Genomic DNA, 18692 nt, shown 5'->3' with positions numbered 1-18692 from the left:
AATACATTGGCATATGCAGGGGAAAAAACTCACCATACATAAAAAAAAAAAAAAAAAAACCATCATAAAAAGCAAAGAGAAAACTCTCCACGTGGTTACTGCACATACCCTGACTTTCCTGCCGCCAAAAGCTTTATTCTCTGATCTGTGATCAGTGTAGGTTCAAGCCACATAGTAAAAGTCTAGATGGGCCATTTCAATTGGGTGTACCAGCATAGCACCCATGATGACAACCACAAGCTCTTGGGAACCCTTTTCTCAGCCAAGTGACAGTGAATTTCCTCCTGTTTGTAGGAATGGTGATACACAAACTCAGATCATTCTGTTTCAAAAGTTAGCAATGTATATTCTGTCAGGCCTGCTCAGTACATCCCATAGTGAAGAACAGAATGAAAATTTTTCAGCCAAATTGTAGTCTGGGGATTGTGATATGCATGTAAAATAGAATATCTAGATGTCTTACTTCCCAAGTAGTTACTGTAAAAGTGACTTGCATTTCCAAGTTTATGAGCAGATTATACGAAGATTTATAGCCCTGTAGAAAATATTAATGTACGTTGCTCAAGTCACTAATGAGGGAACACAAAATATATAAGGGCAACTGGTGATGTGTTCTTTCTTCCAAAAAGCTGATTTGGCATTTGATTAGGAACTGTGCATCTGTACCATCTGAGGGTTATGTGAGACAATGAGAAAACTTGTTAATATAAAAGTAGGGTTGTCTGCACTTTGGGATCTAGCCTGTTCATATGGAGGATGGTCCCATTAAAGGGAGTATATCGTGAGGAGGTGAACATGCGGCAGCCGATACGATCCTGACATTATTGGGGCAGAGTGGACGTCCTGGTTTATGAAAACAGATCGTTGGCAGTCCTGAGGTGCTCTTCTTAAAGTCAGGTTCCTTTCTTTCTGGTGTCTCTTAAAAGATACCAGTCGCTTTGTAATTTTGTCCTTTTTATATGCTTTATTTAAAAGATTGACTAATAGTACCTATTATGTATCAAGTGTTTACTGTGTGCTAAGGCACAGTCTTCCCTGGCTGCTCAGAGGTTAAAGCGTCTGCCTGCAATGCAGGAGACCTGGGTTCGATCCCTGGGTCGGGAAGATCCCCTGGAGAAGGAAATGGCAACCCACTCCAGTGTTCTTGCCTGGAGAATCCCAGGGATGGAGTAGACTACACAGTCCACGGGGTCGCGAAGAGTCGGACACGACTGAGCGACTTAACTAACTAACTAAGGCGCAATGTAAAGTTCTCAGTGTACATTATCTTATCTTATTAAGTAGAAGCTATTAAAATCTCCGCTGACAGAACCCAGGCTCAGAGAGGTTCTAAGACTTTTCTGTGGATGCGCAGCTAGTAAGTAATAGAACCGGAATCCAGATCCACATGAACCATTCCCAAGCCCATCCTCTTAAGTACTAGACTATGCTGTCTCCTAAATTACTGTTTGTTTTACCTTGTATGTATACAGCGGAATAGGCCAAAGTGAACTTTGTTCTGTTCTGTGATAAAGATACATTATTATCTATATGCCTGTCACATAAGATTGAATTGTCATAGGAACAGATGCAGTGATAACAATGTCAGTAATGTGTTAATAATAAAATGTCACTTTCTATTCAGAAAATTATAACTGGTAATAGGATCCATAGCTTGCCAAAATAAAAATAACAATCCCAGCAACAAAAAAACAGTTTAGGTAAAATCAATTTATACTGTGGAGGATTTAAGAAAGTTGTAAACCATTTACTGAAAACACAACACTCTTCCTTACATATTGTAAAATAACTAGGTCTTTCTCTTGTCAATTTTTAAAACTATATCAGGAAAAAACAAAGTTGGATAATCTGTTTAATTTGCTGAAGATAAACATGGCACCCCACTCCAATACTCCTGCCTGGAAAATCCCATGGATGGAGGAGCCTGGTAGGCTGCAGTCCATGGGGTCGCTATGAGTCGGACACGACTGAGCGACTTCACTTTCACTTAAACTTTATTCTATAAATTTTCTTAAATATTAAATTTTATAAGTAGGCAAAAGTAATAATGGTAGATAACAAATTAAAACTCATTGATATTGTCCAAATCAGTAGATGATTTTCGTGGTTTTCCTGCCACAAGACTTGGAACTACCAGCAAGACATCCCTTTGGTAATTACAGTAAGAGCTTCCCTGGTGGCTAAGATGGTAAAGAATCTACCTGCAATGCAGGAGACCCAAGTTTGATTGGTAAGATCCTCCAGAGAAGGGAATGGCAACCCACTCCAGCATTCTTGCCTGGAGAATCCTGTGAACAGAGGAGCCTGGTGGGCTACAGTCCAGGGGGTCGCAAAGAGGCACAGAGTGACTAACACTTGGTAATTGCAGTAACCAAGTTAATTGTGTCAGGATGTTAGCGATCCAAATATTTATTTAGTGTACAATAAATACATTTGTATTCTAATTTTCATATATAAGAACTTTTCTGAATAGCTTAGTTTCCAAATCAAGGTACTGAAATATACCTGATTGTTTTAAATCTAGGAAATCATATGGAAATGTGGGTTTGCTTATGTCATTCACTGAATTGAAACAAGGAGTGAGAATCTGAAGGAGACATGTGTTACTCCATGTTTATGTATGTGGTCCAGCAGATGAAGTCATGCCATGTGTAAAGACTGTACCAGAAACCCTGTATCACACGCCAAACACCACTCATCTCTTTTGTAGTCTGTGTGCATGCCAGCATCAGTGGTGCTCTCTGTGTTCTGCCTGCTTCTCTGTGACTTCTGTTATGTAGATGCACTCAATGGTAAGACATGAAATTCTAAACTGAACGAAGATACCAAATATTATTCTCCCAGTTGTCTGTACAAAATTCTGCAGCTTGTCTTGGCACTTTTTCAGCAGTGCTGGCTTGAAAATGTTGGTCTACCTCAAAGCACCTTTTCCATAGAATCTAGATTTTTTTTTTTTTCCTGGGCAGACTTAAATCAGGAAAAATATTATTTCACTTTCTTGGAATGTCTTGGCATAAATAGTGTTCCTAACTGAAGAATGGCATTTTGCTTAGGGAGGAGCATGCAAGAAGCAATGCATTGTACAGGTAATTGTTTCACCAAGTTTCCAATCTCTAAAAAGAATGAAACATGCAAACTTCCAAAGACAATTTATTTAAAGCAGGTTTTCAGAAATATGCTGCCAATTTTGGAGGAGCAAAAGCTCTTTCAAGAACACGTGCACGTGTGTGTGCTCACATGTATGTGCTCACACACGCACAAACTGTTTTTCTCTACTGGCACAACCTAGTTGTTAAAACTCACTTGCTAGTTGTTAAAATTCAAATTATTTGATGCTCCTAAATAGAATAAAGTATTTGCAATGTTTTATCTCAGTCTTAGAATGAGAGTTCAATGGTGAGGGAACACATGTCTTTAAGGAGCCTGAGTAAATTGTTTTGCAGTGTTTAAAATTATGTCAGTGTTATAATTCTTTATGACAGGGTAATCCGTGATAAAACAGTGCAGTGGGTACCAATTAAGGAACATCAGATCAATGGGTATGCAGGCTGCACACTGATTTAAACAGTTGCTGGTTGGAATACATGGATTTAGTATGTACTGATTTGCAAACTGTAGCTTTTCTGGCATCCTACAGAAACTGGTATATGAGTAATCTAAAAGAATGATACCTATGTACAACTTTTAATGACATACTAATGTGAATTATTTTTTAAGACTGTATTTTTTAAGTATTACAAAACACACAGTGCTAAATAAACATCTGTCCTTGACTTCGAGGCCTTTGCAGTATTCGCTGTAGTAAAGGATATGTCTGTATTTTATTATGGGTTCATCGACTGAATTACCCTCTTTCAGAGATGGGCCCCTAAGATTCTAGTGTTGTAATTAAGCTGAGCAATATTTCCAGCATTCTAGATTCTGTCTTCTTTCCCTATAGCTAGGCTATCCCCAGGAGTGAATTCAATAGCCCAGTGAAAATATGGTCCTATTTAATATGCTCCAAGTGGGCACATTGTTGACAGCAGAAACAGTGAATAGATCATAACTACACATATCAGCAACAAATACAAATATACACAAACTCTTTGTATTTTTCCCTTGTGAACTGCCTAATAGAGATATATCAGCAACTGGGTTTGCCTTTGTTTCTTCTCTGTGTTTTGAAGAATCAGTTTGATGGTGAGGGGAAAACAAAGTTGGAATCAATCTTATTCCAGGAAGACCTCCAGATATCCCAATTCCTCACAAACAGGCACGTACAGTCCTCTGACGTCCTTTTTAAAGGAGCAGTCTTCTTTGCAGCTATCACTCAGCTGATTTTTTTTTTATATATACAGCAGGCATCCACTGAACTGCTTCTGTTCTTTAATTTTTCAGACACATTTGTTTTCATTTTCCCTGATTTATCCCTCAGTTTTAATACCCTGCCAATCGGTTCCCCAAACATGGGATTTTTAGAACAGGTTATAACAGTTCTCATCATAGAGATTTCTTAACTACATAAAGAACCCTCAACATATGAGACTATGTTCACAAATGAACATTTCAAGTTGTTTGGATTTTAATCTAACTTTCCCATTTCTCCTTTTGACTGTTGATGTTGATTTGAGGATTTCTACATTTTTTTCGTCTTATTTGTTCATTCAAGTGAGTTCATTGATAATCCAAAAACAGATGTGCTTATGGTCTGCCTTACCCAGGTACACCGTTCTCTGTATGCCAAGTTGTACACAGAGCTTCTTCGTTAAGTTTTATGGACTTTGAAATTTTGGCCACTTGCTAGCATTTTGACCTGGAGGAAGTTATTTAATTTCCCATGTCTCAGTTTCCTCATTTGAGAAACAGGGAAGATAATAAAGAGGTGGTGAAGATTAAATGAGCCGATTCGTGTTAAATGCTTAGCATAGTTTTCAGCACATAGTAACAGTCAGTCAAGGCTAGTGATTGTTAATAGCGCAGTACTCAATCAGGATGGATGGATTGGGCAAGGGGAGAGGAAGAGATGGATAAAGGAGAGGGGAAGGATGTAAAATGAGGTATTGTTCACATATACTTCTTTCACAAAAGGTAGTCTTTGTATTATTCAGAGAATGTCTTCAAAAGCTGCAGGCACATGTAGGACAGAGCAGGAATACCATAATAAGTACATTTAATCATTTTGCTCAGCAGATATTAAGAATCCCTTATGAGCAATGGGAGTACAGTGATTAGCATGCCCACAGAGTTTGCATTTCTAATGGGAAAGGTTTACAGATTAAGTCGCATATGTCTATGTATCGTTAAAGCCTTGTGATTTCCTGGACTGTCTTAACTGACATGAATTGATCTCTGGATATTTTCTCTTCTCCTTTTACATTTAGCCTGCTGTTTGTACTCCTAGACTTCATCCATGAGACATATTCAGGGGGAAATGAGAACTATCAGTTAGCTAGAGGAAACGGAGGGAGGAGGGCTGCCCATGATTTCGTTTTTCTCTATTTTTGCGAGGGGCCACACCATGCAGCGTGTAAGATCTTAGTTCCCCAACCAAGGATCGAACCCACATTTCCTCATTGGAAGCACAGAGTCTTAACCACTGGACTACCAGGGACGTCCACATAATTTTGACAGATAAGCAAGTGGGGCAGCAACATGTAGGTAGAATTTCTTAAAAGGTGCTATTCTTCCTTACTCTCCATGTTGGGAATGCAAAATGGTACAAGACTGTGAGCAGGCTTCTTCCCAGGGGTCTGTGGAATCCATGTCCTTTGCTAAGTGGTACAGACAAGAGCAAATCATTCTGTTTTCAACCCCACCTCGCTTCCCCAAAAGTAAAGGGAAAAATATGTTAAACAGGGACCTTGAAGAGAGAAAGCATTCTTTTTAGAAAGAAGCACCTCAAGGGGAGTGTGTGAAGAGGATACAGTGCTAATCGTTTGGTTTGGTGATGCTGGAGGTTTATGAGCTGATAGTATAATAACAATTCTTTCGCTGAGCCACACCCTTCTCCCGCATCTCAGATTCACTGAGCCCTTGCCCACCTGTACCAGCAAGTAGACAAGGGCTTCCCATGCATGTGAAACCAGAGCGGTGGTTTCATTTGTTATGTTCCGGGATGACTGTGTATCCGAATGGATTTTGAAAGACAGTTTAGACCATGATGAGCCAAGGCATCTGGAGATCAAGGGCTCCGTCTTTAAATGTCCAGCACTCACCTGCATTCTTCCGTGGCGGCTCAGGTGATAAAGACTCTGCCTGCAATGCAATGCAAGAGACCTGAGTTTGATCCTTGGGTCAGGAGAAGGGAATAGCTACCCATTCCAGTATTCTTGCCTGGAGAATCCCATGGACAGAGGATCCTGGCAGGCTACAGACCATGGGGTCACAAAGAGTCAGACACTACTAAGCAGCTAACACTTTCACTTTCACCTGTTTTGTGCACTTTGCCAAGTAAGCCATGTAGATGTCAAAAACGTGGGAATACCCCCCTGTGACTTTGGGAAACAGTTACCTGCTGAGATTCACATGAGGTCAGGAAAGATTGCACAGTACTTCTGAGCTTCTTTCATCCATTTCTTCTACTGAAGAAAAAATGTTTGTTAGTTTCTAAAGGTCTAAGACTGCAAGGAGATCGAACCAGTCCATCCTAAAGGAAATCAGTCCTGAATATTCATTGGAAGGACTGATGCTGAAGCTGAAGCTCCAATACTTTGGCCACCTGATGCAAAGAGCCAACTCATTAAAAAGACTCTGATGCTAGGAAAGATTAAAGGCGGGAGGAGAAGGGGACGACAGAGGATGAGATGGCTGGATGGCATCACTGACTCAATGGACATGCGTTTGAGTGAACTCCAGGAGTTGGTGATGGACAGGGAGGCCTGCCTAGTGTGCTGAGGTCCATGAGGTTGCAAAGAGTCAGACACGACTGAGTGACTGAACTGAAATGTCTAAAAAGAGGCATTGTGACAGTGGTTAAGTGCACCTTCCAGAGCCAGGCAGCCTGGCCGGCTAGCCTGTGACCTCACACAGACTGCCTCACTCTTCCTCTCTTCATCTCTATTTACTGTATCAGCTGTATTTACATCCTGGGGTTGTGGTGGAGATTAAATGAGAGAATGATATGTAGTGCTTAGAGCTAGAAATTCGGGCATCATTAACACATCAGCCAGGTGTTCATAATTTGCCAGTTATGAAACCAGGGCTCCAGCAATGCTCAGGTCATAAGCAGCACTTTGTGAGCACGTGTGCATTTTTTCAGGGGGCAGGGAGAGAAACCGGAGAATATGGAGAATCCATAACTCCCAGCACTTTTCTCAGAGAACTGAGACTATGAAAAAGATTAAAAACCACTATCTTACAGAAAATACAGTAATACTCATCCACTTATGCCCCATTTGGTCTTCTTAAAAGATAAATAATCAAAACTCCAGGGAAAGTGTTTTATGAATTCAACATTTTACCAGGGAACAGTTTTTTTCCAAGGGCTCCATTTTATATGTCAAGCACTCATATTTATAAATAGAGTTTTCTTCTATAAAACAAATTTAAAACTTCTTAGTAGATCTACCAGAAACAACTTTCCTTCAGTGTCAGAATACACTTACTCATTTTCAAAGTGATGTTTTTTGCAACTTAATGTGCAGTTCAGCAATTATTAGGTGTATTAATTTTTAAATATACTGTATTATTTTTTATGATTATTGTTCCTAATGGCTTTTTACAACATGCCTGCATTTTTCTGATAATTTCCTGTATTGACTTATATAATGATGTTTTCATTGTTGCAATTATTACTTTTAATAATTCTTTGAACCTCATCTATGGACATCTTCTTTTGACTTCATTATTTAGACCTAGGCTCTTGTGGTATTGTTGGAAACTTTACTCTTTGAGGCCAAAATGTAGAAGGTGGTTTGTTTTTTTTTTTTACCTCCTTCCTCTCTTAGTTTTAACCTATCAGCCTAATAACTATTCCCTATGATATAAAATGCAAATGACAAATCTTGGTATCTTTTCCTCAGTGCAGATATTTTTCTTATGGTTGGTTTCTAAAATGTGTCATAAACATTTTTTTTTCTTCCTTTTTTTAGTGTTTTTCTTTCTTTCTTTCTTTTAATGTAAATTTATTTATTTTAATTGGAGGCTAATTACTTTACAGTATTGTATTGGTTTAATATTTAAATCTTTGTGTAAAATTTGACCTGCTGGGTACTTTAAATCTGTTTTCTAATTTCAGCTCCACTTTTGCGGTTCTTTTGGTCCAATAACAAACCTTCCTTTACCTGTAATTCCTTGTTTTGCATAATCGATTGTTTGCGAAAGTAATAGGATTGGCTGGATTCTAATTTATTCTTCCTTTAGAACTTCTAATCCAGATCAGGATTAATTATATTCCTTATTGTGGTGTGTTAATTGACGTGGACCTGATGTAAAAGCCAAAAGCTATTCTCCAACTCTGATAAGTGATATTAATAATTCCCTCAAACCTGGCTGAACCAGAAACTCCAGAATGTTTTAAGGCACTTGTTTATCCTCCATATCAAATGAGCACTCATGGGACTCTACTGATTTATATAATGCTTGGAAGGAATTATTAAGAAATGATATGAATGATGTTATACAGTAATATAGTTTTATTTTAATGCTTGAGAAACAATTATTTTATGAAATTATAATTGCAGGTTAGTGCCTGACACTGTTTCTCGAACCCCCCTTCACTCCCCCAACAATATATTGTCAATTAGCTATAAACATGCTTATTTTTAAATGCAATTCAGAAGCCTCTAATGGAATCCTGTGGCAAAGTGAAGCATCCTTTCATATAAACGGTACAGCTGGGTCTGAACCATTTATGGTTTTGTTTATGCACGTGACAGAACTGCCAGGCTTTAGTAGCTCAACTGAAAGTTATCGTTTAAATCATTCTGTTAAGAGTTCCGCGACCACTTGCATATGTCAGTAATGAAAAATAATCAACATAAGCGTCTTTGAAAAGCAATTTTAGATCATTAAAGATGCATGAATTTTGACAAAGCAAGAAGATTTGAGGCTTATTAAGAATATATTAGGTCTCTCTGTTGAGCGAAGAGAGAGGGATTTTTATGCTTCTGTTCAAGAGGAAAGGTGTAGGCTAATTGTAACCTCATGAAAGATTAAATGGACAGGTACAGTAAGAGACTTCAGTCTTCATCCTGACTCTGTCTGCAAAGCTTTTGTGAGAAACAGAGCCTATTCCTGTATGAATCCTGAAAGGAAACAAGATCTTAGAACAGTCTGTATTTCCTAATGGACTACATACTGGTTACGTCATTGTCCGTCTGACAAGTAGTCAAGGGCTGCTGGGTAAATCATATAGAATTTAATGCATGCCTTTTTCATAATACTATATTACATTTGCTTTTTTGTTTTATTATTAACAATTAAAGTTTGATTTTTTGTAAATATGCAAGTGATTCAAGAGAAGGTGAATGAAGTAGAATTTCTGTGGGTGTATGTCACAGATTAAAGAAAGGATCTAAAAATGCATCAAGGTTCCTCCAGGGCTGCTGTGTGTTCTTTCTGCCCTTCCACCATATAACCCTTATGAAACTACTTTGTTCAAAACAAACTGAAAGAGAATTATTTTCTCACCCCCTCCAAAAGTTTGATGTTTGTATATCTCATAGTTGTAAATTTCCAAAATTCTCTAATGACAAAAATTGATTCCATTTGTTCTACTTAGTTATGAAGGTATAATCTTAGGAAGAATCGGAGTGGGTCCGTCCCAAATAATCTGCAAAAAGAAGTGTTAGTTTACCTGCACACTTTCCCTTAAAGTGCTGAATATTTTCTGGAATCGTGACTGCATTTGCTAAAATGGGAATATACTGCATTTGTAGAAGATATGAAGTGCATCTCTGTCGTGTGATGTCTGATGTCAGCCGCAGCTGCTCAATTTGCATGTAAATTCTGAAAATTTCCTTGTCCCATGTGACACTTCTGAAATGTCTGTCTGTTCTTTTTTCCTTTTTAATTTCTCAAGCTCACTATTTGGATAAGATAGTTAAAGGTACTGTATACTTGCTCTTTGTTGACATATCTCCATATATATCTCTATATAACCGTGTTTAGCTTGTAGTAGGTATGAAAATAGATTGTTTTCCTGCATATTTTTGTAAATGGTAAATCAGGCCTACATTATGTGAAATCCTTTGGATTTAAAGTATTGAGACTTCAGTGTCTGTGTCTCATTTTTATAATTTTGGGTTATCACAGATTTCATTCCTATGTAAAAGCATTAGTCGTCACTGGAACCAAAAACTGAAGATAACAGTATATTTGCTGTTTTTTGTTTATGGAGTTTTTTTGGGTTTTTTTTTTTGGCTTTAAGATCTTCATTGTTGGCAATTCAGCTCATAAGCTTTAAATTCTAAATCAAAGAATCACGAACACTCCCTCTTATCACAGAATAAGAAATTGTCAATCTAAAGAAGATTCTGGTTAACATATGTTGAGAGAAATCTCATTTATCCTCATATGGAAACTTCTTTGGCTTTATCTCAGTGTTTCAAAATATATGTGATATCATAATTTATGTTTTGTGATTTTCTTTAAAAAAAAAAAACTACAAAATACTGTGCATTCTAGAGAACGAAAATGATAACTCTGCTCAGCAGAAAACAGCAGATTCTTTGTCTTCAGTTATCATAGAAATAAATGAAAACCATATCTTTCAGAAGAGAAGAGTCCCTTTCCCTTGCTCCTCAGATTACCTTTTTTAATTTCTTGTTTGTGCTTTTCATTGGAATATGAAAATATTCATGGCAGTACCCAGGCTTTCATGTAATAACTTCCTGTGTGCCCGCAGTCGACTGCTGCACCCCTTTGTCACTGGGGCAATTAAACCTTTTAAAAAAAAAAAAAAAACAGAGGCATCCATAAGGAAAATTTACCTTTTAGGCATTGAATAATCCATAAAAACAGACGGTAATTGTCTGAAAGAAAAGAAGCAGCAAAATTAATATTCTCCTGACTTGATGGCGTCCGTAAGTCTAATTTCATCACACCCCGCCGCAAGGGACTGTCAAAACAGTCTTCTTTCTGTTAACTCTAATCTGAAGAGACAGAAAGTCTCTTTGAGATCTTTTCAAGTTCCACAGTGAAGGAGGGAAAGCCAGTTATATGAATAATTCTTTTAATACAGACCTAAAATAAACATCCTTTAAGAGATGGTTCCCTTAAATTTTGTCACCAAAAAAAGCATTCTAGGTATAAGAAGCTAGAACAAACCCCCAGCTGCTAGAGCAGGCATTAACTAATATATATATATATTTTATACCAAATTATAAATTAATTCTTTCCAAAGAGATCTGGTTAATAGCCCATTATTCTTGCCATCTTAGCGCGTTTATACCCTCGTTTCTGTCGGTATCATGTCACACTCATAGATAAGAGCACCAGAACCTACCCTAGTGTCATCCTCATAAACAGATCATGTTGGCTGCATGCCAGGTACCATCTGTAGGAAGTGGCAAAATTTGTTTTTTTTTTTTTAATGTCATATTAGACTGAAACAATTATAGATTTCGGATATATTAAATTATTTTCATTGTTTCCCAAATTTTCCCTCCTTGCCCATAAAAGCAGACAAGATAGGATATAAAGGTAACAGCATAAAAGCTTTAGGGAGATTGTCACAAACTATCACTCTTTTGCGCTCTGTCTTGAAGCACGTCACTACCGTGTTTTTGTTCAGTCTCTCGATGTTTTACTGTGGTCCTTACGGTATTTCATTTTGTCCGTCCTGAGTAATCAGATATGCACAGCTATTACATTCAGTTGGAAATCCTGTCAGTCCCGTCCCATCCGTATGCAGCCTGAATCCTAGTGTCTGTTAGAATAGATGCTAAGCTGCTTCACTATTTCCTGGGCTTTGCTTATTCTGTGAAAAGGAATGTATTCTCAGCATAAAGTATAGTCATTGATACTGGCCTATACTTTGTGCAGTTATTTAATGCACTGTAATTTCACATGAATATACGGCAACTCTGAGGCCAGATAAAATTAACATTCTCTTTTGAACATCCTTCATAGCCACGTACCCACACATTCATGGTTTTAAATTTAGAGGGAATTTTTGAAAGCAACAAGGCACTTTTAAGAAGACGTGTCCTAACCAATGACCAGTAATGTTTACAGCAGATTAAAAATCTATTCTAGGGCTTCTGAAATGATCCCGCTGTGATGCTTTTTTCACACTTTAATGATCAACCTTGTTGCTTTGCTAAAAAGGGAAAAAAAATTAAGTTAATTTTGTCTGGCCTGCAGCAATTTTAGTGGGTCATTGCAGACATTTCTGTCCTACACAGGTAAGTGGTGTCTCAAGGGTCAGGCCAATCAAAGATGCCACTTGGATAAGAATCAGATTCCTTAGATTGCGTTGCTCTTTCTATCCATGTGCAATTACAGTATTTGTGCTGTTTCGAAAGGCCTGTTCCCACTAAGTGTCCCTCATCTGTTTAGCTGAGGTGCAGAGACTTTAAATACTCAAATCGCTTGTGTTGTCCTTCTTTGTCTTTTGGCAGAGGGGTGTCCCGGTCTGTGCAACGGCAATGGAAGGTGCACACTGGACCAAAACGGCTGGCACTGCGTTTGCCAGCCAGGGTGGCGAGGAGCAGGATGCGACGTAGCCATGGAGACCCTCTGCACTGACAGCAAGGACAATGAGGGAGGTGAGAGACGCGGAGCAGGAAAGCGAGCCTGTGCCAGAGCTCAGGTTTATAAGTTCTCGTGGGCCCGTGGTTATCTGTTGCCAAAAAAAACAAACATTTGATCCCCACAGGTTAGATTGACTGAAAAATGTATGAGTGCTGATAGAATAATTTTGCTCCCTGTTTTCCCTGAAACAAATGCAAGATTATTATCATTCAGGGAAAAGGCAAGGTAACCAAGCTGCTGTATAATGTGCATTATTGTCCATTTCTTGTCCTAATCTCCAGGTGATGATTCTCCTTGATGCAGTTTTTAGGGCGCTGTGAATTGGGAGCTCAAGAGCAGTCTTTTAATAATGGAACAGTCCAAAAGAGGCAAGGTAGTTCCCAAGCTCTTCTGTTGAAAGGCCAGGAAGAGAAAGCAATCCCCTTGAAGCTGTACTTCCGGTGTCTTTTTATCCTTAACTTTACAGCCTGTGAAAAGGATTATGGTATTCCACCCCATGTAAGCCCAGAGTGAAGAAATACTTATTTTTTTCCCGTTGTGCCCATCCTCTGTGCTGGTGTGTTTCGATCGCAGAGAGTAGAGAGTGAGAGTTAGTGTCTGTGTCTCCAGCGATGGAGCTGTTCACTGTTGGTGTCCCTTTCGGACTGAGTTTTTCAGAAGGAATTATTATAGTTTCTGTCTAGACCACTCTGGTCACCTGCTCCACGTGTGACCTTCCTAGTGTGTGTTTCCCTTCCTCCACCTTCATTGAACCTGCCCTGCTGGGAGTGTCCACGTGGGCAGTTTGGTGATGGTTATGAGTGCCAGTTTGGAGTCAGGTCTTCACTCCACCAGGAAATGGCAGCACACCCCAGTATTCCTGTCTGGAAAATCCCACAGACACAGGAGCCTGGCAGGCTACAGTCCATGGGGTCACAGAGTCAGGCATGACTTAGTACTGAGCACACATGCATCGCACCACCTCGTAGTCCTCATGTGACCACAGACAAGATCCTGACTGTGTTAAACTTCAAGTGTTTCACGTGTAAAATAGACAGAAAGGAGTTTGTGGAAGTGTTGAAAGAATGTGTATTGCCAGGGCTATGTTACATTGTAAGGAGCAGCTCTCATTATCCAGTTTTCCTTCTTTTGCTTTCAAAGTGCTCACCTTGACTAGGTGAACTTCATAAAAGGTTGTCAGAGAAGGTTGAATTGGCCCTTCCCTTTCCAAATAGAGCAGACATAACATCAGACAGATGTCTGTAGTAAAGCAAGTCTCATGAAAAAGCAAGTCATGTGAATGTGGGGGGTGTGGGTTCCCAGTGCATATAAAAGTTATGCCTATCGGATACTGTTTAAATTACCCTATACTGTAGCCTGTTAAGGTGTGCGGTAGCATTATGTCTAAAAACAACATATATACCTTAATATAAAAATATTGCTAAAAAATGTTAACCGTCATCTGAGCCTTAAGCAAGTTGTAGTAGTGACATGAAAGGTCACAGATCACCATCAGAAATATAATAATAATGAAAAACTTTGAAGTATTGCAAGAGTTACCAAAACGAGAGACAGAGACACATGGTAAGCAAGTGCTGTTGGAAAAATGGCACGTTGGGCTTGTTCCACTTCAAGTTGCCGCACACCTTGGAATTGTGAAAAATGCAATATCTTCCCCACGATAAAGGGAAGCGCAGTAAAACAAGGCCTGCCTTGTACTGTTCTCTAGGAAGCAGGGTAGTCAGAACCAAGTCTCAGCTCTCCTCCTCGCCCCAACACACACACACAACACAGAGTCATTCTCAAACCAAATGGTCCTTGTTTCTCATCTTCCTGACGACGAGTTGCAGTTCTCCGTGTCCATTCCTAGCTGTCTGTTCACTCTTCCATTCCTGCCTAACTTCACTCTTTTCCCTGTGCTCCTTTAATGCGGACTGTCAAGAAACTTAAGCCACGAATTCTGCGCTCTGCTGTCTGTCCTGATGGATGTAGGTGTTTGGTCCTTAGCCCTCGAAGCTTTTTCTGCCTGATAATACACAGTTGCCTCTCTCGCCTCCCTGTGCCCCGGTGCTGTCGTAGAGACCGCAGCATCAGTCCTCTGCACGCCCGTACAGCAGCTTTCCCCTCCCTCCCAGGAAGCCCCTGCCCCTGGGAAGAAGGCTAGCTTGCCTTCCTCCTTGATCAGATGTTTCACCCTCATGTTCTAAGAGATTACACTGAGGAGGTTACACCTCTGGGCAGAGAGAAGCAAACTGCAGGGCCCAGTCTGCAGAGCCGCTGCAGAGTAATTTAGGGGCTGATCAACTCTTTAGTGTCCTTATCGGCTAAGGCGGTTTCTCTCTTTCCTCAGAATTTATCAGCTGTGAATTGGCCTCGTCCCTCTTTGTTTATTCTTATTAGCATGGAGCTCTGCTATCTCTAGACTTCCCTCTCCAAGGGGAAATCGGACCTGATAGAAGACCTCCTGTGGCTTCTCTGCTTATCTCATATAATTTGTATTCCTGTCCCTAACCTAATTTTGCTCATCTTCTGAGAAGGAACCTCAGCACCAGCTTTGTTACACCCTGAGATTGTAACCTGGTTGCCTTATAGCCCAAGCTAGAGGATTCCTTGAACTTAAGTATGGGTTATGTGTATACAGACAATATTTTTCACACTAAACACCAACTTAAGACACATAATCTGGTGATTAAGGATATTATTACCATTACCATTAGTTGAGAACAGTAAAACAGAACATTTAAAATAAGGACTGTAGTTGAAATTCTATGACATGTGGGAGCTGTGCCATTATAGTTACATTGTCTACATTTGGTGTCAAAAAATGGTGAATTAGTCAGAAAGTTGAGTAGTTTCATTTAACACATTGCTGCTGCTGCTGCTGCTAAGTCGCCTCAGTCGTGTCCGACTCTGTGCGACCCCATAGACGGCAGCCCACCAGGCTCCTCTGTCCCTGGGATTCTCCAGGCAAGAATACTGGAGTGGGTTGCCATTTCCTTCTCCAATGCAGGAAAGTTAAAAGTGAAAGTGAAGTCACTCAGTCATGTCCGACTCGTAGCGACCCCATGGACTGCAGCCTACCAGGCTCCTCTGCCCATGGGGTTTTCCAGGCAAGAGTACTGGAGTGGGTTGCCATTAAGCAACTTAAAAACAAGGAGAAGATGAAGAGGTTGATTTGACTCGAATCAAAAATTAAATGCATCATAGTCTAGTCTGAGCAAATTTGTAGAGCACTACTCTAAGAACTTTACAGACCACACATGCACAGACACAGACACACACACACACACACACACACACACACAGACACACACAGACACACACACACACACACACAGAAAGTTGCTGACTAGTGGCAGAAAAGTTCTGTCTCCAGGTAAGAACGATAGAAGCTCCCGTGGTTTCTCAGAGACCCAGTTTTGATCCCCAGGTAGGGAAGATCCCCTGAAGAAGGAAATGGCTATCCACGCCAGTGTTCTGGCCTGGAGAATTCCATGGACAGAGGAGCCTGGAGGGCTACAGTCCGTGGGTCACAAAGAATTGAACACAACTGAGCGACTGACACTTTTACTTTCACTTTTTTTTTTTTTCAAGGACGGTGGGTAGGCAGAAAAACAGATTATTCTATCAGAGTATGGATAGCCATCAATAGCATTTCGTTTTACTATGACCATGTCATATACTTCATTAACCACTTCATATGGCTAGTAGAGTTCTGTTACTTTACGGAGGAATCTTCTATTCTCTCTCCTTCCTTCCCTCCAAATTCCAGGCCTCTTACTTTGTTGTTGTTCAGCCACTAACTTGTATTCAACTCTCTGCCACCCCATGGACTGTAGCCCACCTTCACTGCCTCCTGGAGTTTGCTCCCCTCTTACTTGAGAACAGGAAAATCAGTGCTGGAGTCTCTGGCATGTTTTCCATGCCCCAGCCTGACAAGGCAGCTCTCCAGTTCCCCCAACACTTCAGTAAGCACCATTGCACCTGGTCACGTTGCTAAGACTCGCATTCGATAGGGAGTGTCTTGACTTTGAATAGCTCCCCATATGGTGGTCCCACAGTGTGAGCATCAAGATGCAGCAGCTTGCCAGAGACCACTCTTACCTTTATAGAAACTCAGGGTAGATACTCACGAATGAGCTGATTTCTCCAAAATACGTAATCTGTGGCAGTAGCTGCAATGTTCCTATTGTTCTTCTCATTAGGGAGATGTGATCAGAGCTCCCTTTGACATCTTGCTTTCCTGTCTGGTCCTCAAATAGACAGCTCCCCTGTGGATACCTGAGGCATAAGAGGCAAGTCTTCTGCAGATTGGATGGTGGAAGGCCCAAGAATGACTTAAACCTCTTCCTAAATTCTGTGCAAGATGGTAGAATGTCAGAATATGTATCCTGCCAGGAATGATGCCTCTTACTTTTAAGTAGATGAAGTTATTCGTTGTCCTTCAGAGTTTTTAATACTACTTTGTGGGGATATGCCAGGAAGATATACCTCACACAGGTGTTTCTTAATGCCTTCAGAGTCTGATCATAGTAGAAAAAAGAAGCACAATTCAACTGAGGTTATTTAGAAATTAAAAAAACAGTACTGAGAGAGGAAGGAAGAAAAAATACAAACAAGATACAAACTGTAGATGCAAGCAGGTGTGTGTGCTAAAAATGACAGAGGAGGGAACTGATGAATGATAGTTTAACGTGAGCCTTAGAATGAATGTGATGAATGGACAGAGGCAGTCTAAGTTTGGAGATTCCCAAATGAAAATAAGGAAACATTTGAAAATACATTTTTTAAAAGTTCTAGCAGGAGGATGAGATGGCTGTGTCCTCCAGAATATACTAAAAATAAATAAATAAAAGTTAAATAAAATAGAAAAAAATCAGAAGGGGAATGGTTTAAAAAAGGACAAAAAGAGGAAGGAAGAGAGGAGAGGAAATGAGATCCAAAAGTGAAAATCGTTCAGTCGTATCTGACTCTTTGTGACCCCATGGACTATACCGTCAAATGGAATTCTCCAGGCCAGAATACTGGAGTGGGTAGCCTTTCCCTTTTCCAGGGGATCCTCCCAACCCAGGGATCGAACCCAGGTCTCCCTCATTGCAGTCAGATTGTTTACCAGCTGAGCCACAAGGTAAGCTCATAGGAGTTCCTGAGTACTTCTTAAAAAGAATCCAGATGTCAGAATGAAGAGTGGCACTCAGTCTCAGAGCCTTGAAATACATTATCCTGGCAGATGATTTAGGGGGAAATTACTTTTTTTTTAAAGACTCCGTGAGATCCTACTGCAGGGAAGAGGGGCTTCCCAGGTGGCTCAGCAGTAAAGAATTCCCCTGCAGTGCAGGAGACATGGGTTCGATCCCTGGGTCAGGAAGATTCCCTGAAGGAGGGCAGGGCAATCCACTCCAGTATTCTTGCCTGAGGAATCACATGGGCAGAGGAGCCTGGAAGACTAGTCCTAGGGTCATAAAGAGTCAGACACCACTGAAGCGAGTTAGCATGCATTCAGGGGAGAGATTTAGGTTACTCTGAACCCTTTTATTATCCACAGAAGTTTTAGATCCCAGGAGAATCCCATTCTAGAAAAGAGAAGTCCAGCTTTGCTTTCAGAAGCATGGGGTTTGACTGCTGTTTTGTTTTGGTTTTTTTTTTTTTTTTGTGTGTGTTTTTTTTTTTTTTAATTTTAAAATCTTTAATTCTTACATGCGTTCCCAAACATGAACCCCCCCTCCCACCTCCCTCCCTGACTGCTGTTTTTGAATGAGTTTTAGGAGAGGAAAAATATTCACACAGGCTGAAACTAACAGTCTTCCCTATATTTTATACACATTACCATTCACTGCCACTGCAAGCTTTAGAACAACAAAGAGCATTGCCCAGAACTTCTTTAGACAGTGTCCCGTTTCTCTGGGTTAAGAACCTCTGCATTCTTGGGCAGGATTATTGCTAGCAGTCATACACAGTGCTGGGAAAGATTGAGGGCAGGAGGAGAAAGGGGCGACAGAGGACAAGATGTTGGATGGCATCACTGACTCAATGGA

At 40.1% G+C, this 18692-nt stretch overlaps 1 protein-coding gene across 3 annotated transcripts in view; it reads left to right on the top strand.

The window, feature by feature from the left end:
- The window catches only part of TENM3 (teneurin transmembrane protein 3), a 454641-nt gene that overhangs the window by 351649 nt on the left and 84300 nt on the right, over window positions 1-18692 (top strand). For 2 of the 3 annotated variants that reach the window (XM_018042106.1, XM_018042103.1), the window contains one exon: window positions 12546-12692. In XM_018042106.1, the coding sequence (XP_017897595.1) occupies window positions 12546-12692 (147 nt within the window). Of the gene's footprint in view, window positions 1-10003; window positions 10031-12545; window positions 12693-18692 lie in introns of all 3 variants that reach the window. The other variant, XM_018042105.1, reaches the window with a different exon arrangement.

The sequence above is a fragment of the Capra hircus genome, chromosome 27 (genome assembly GCF_001704415.2).
Source record: "Capra hircus breed San Clemente chromosome 27, ASM170441v1, whole genome shotgun sequence".
NCBI classification, from domain to species: Eukaryota; Metazoa; Chordata; class Mammalia; order Artiodactyla; family Bovidae; genus Capra; species Capra hircus.
This window is presented reverse-complemented; position numbering and strand designations above follow the sequence as displayed.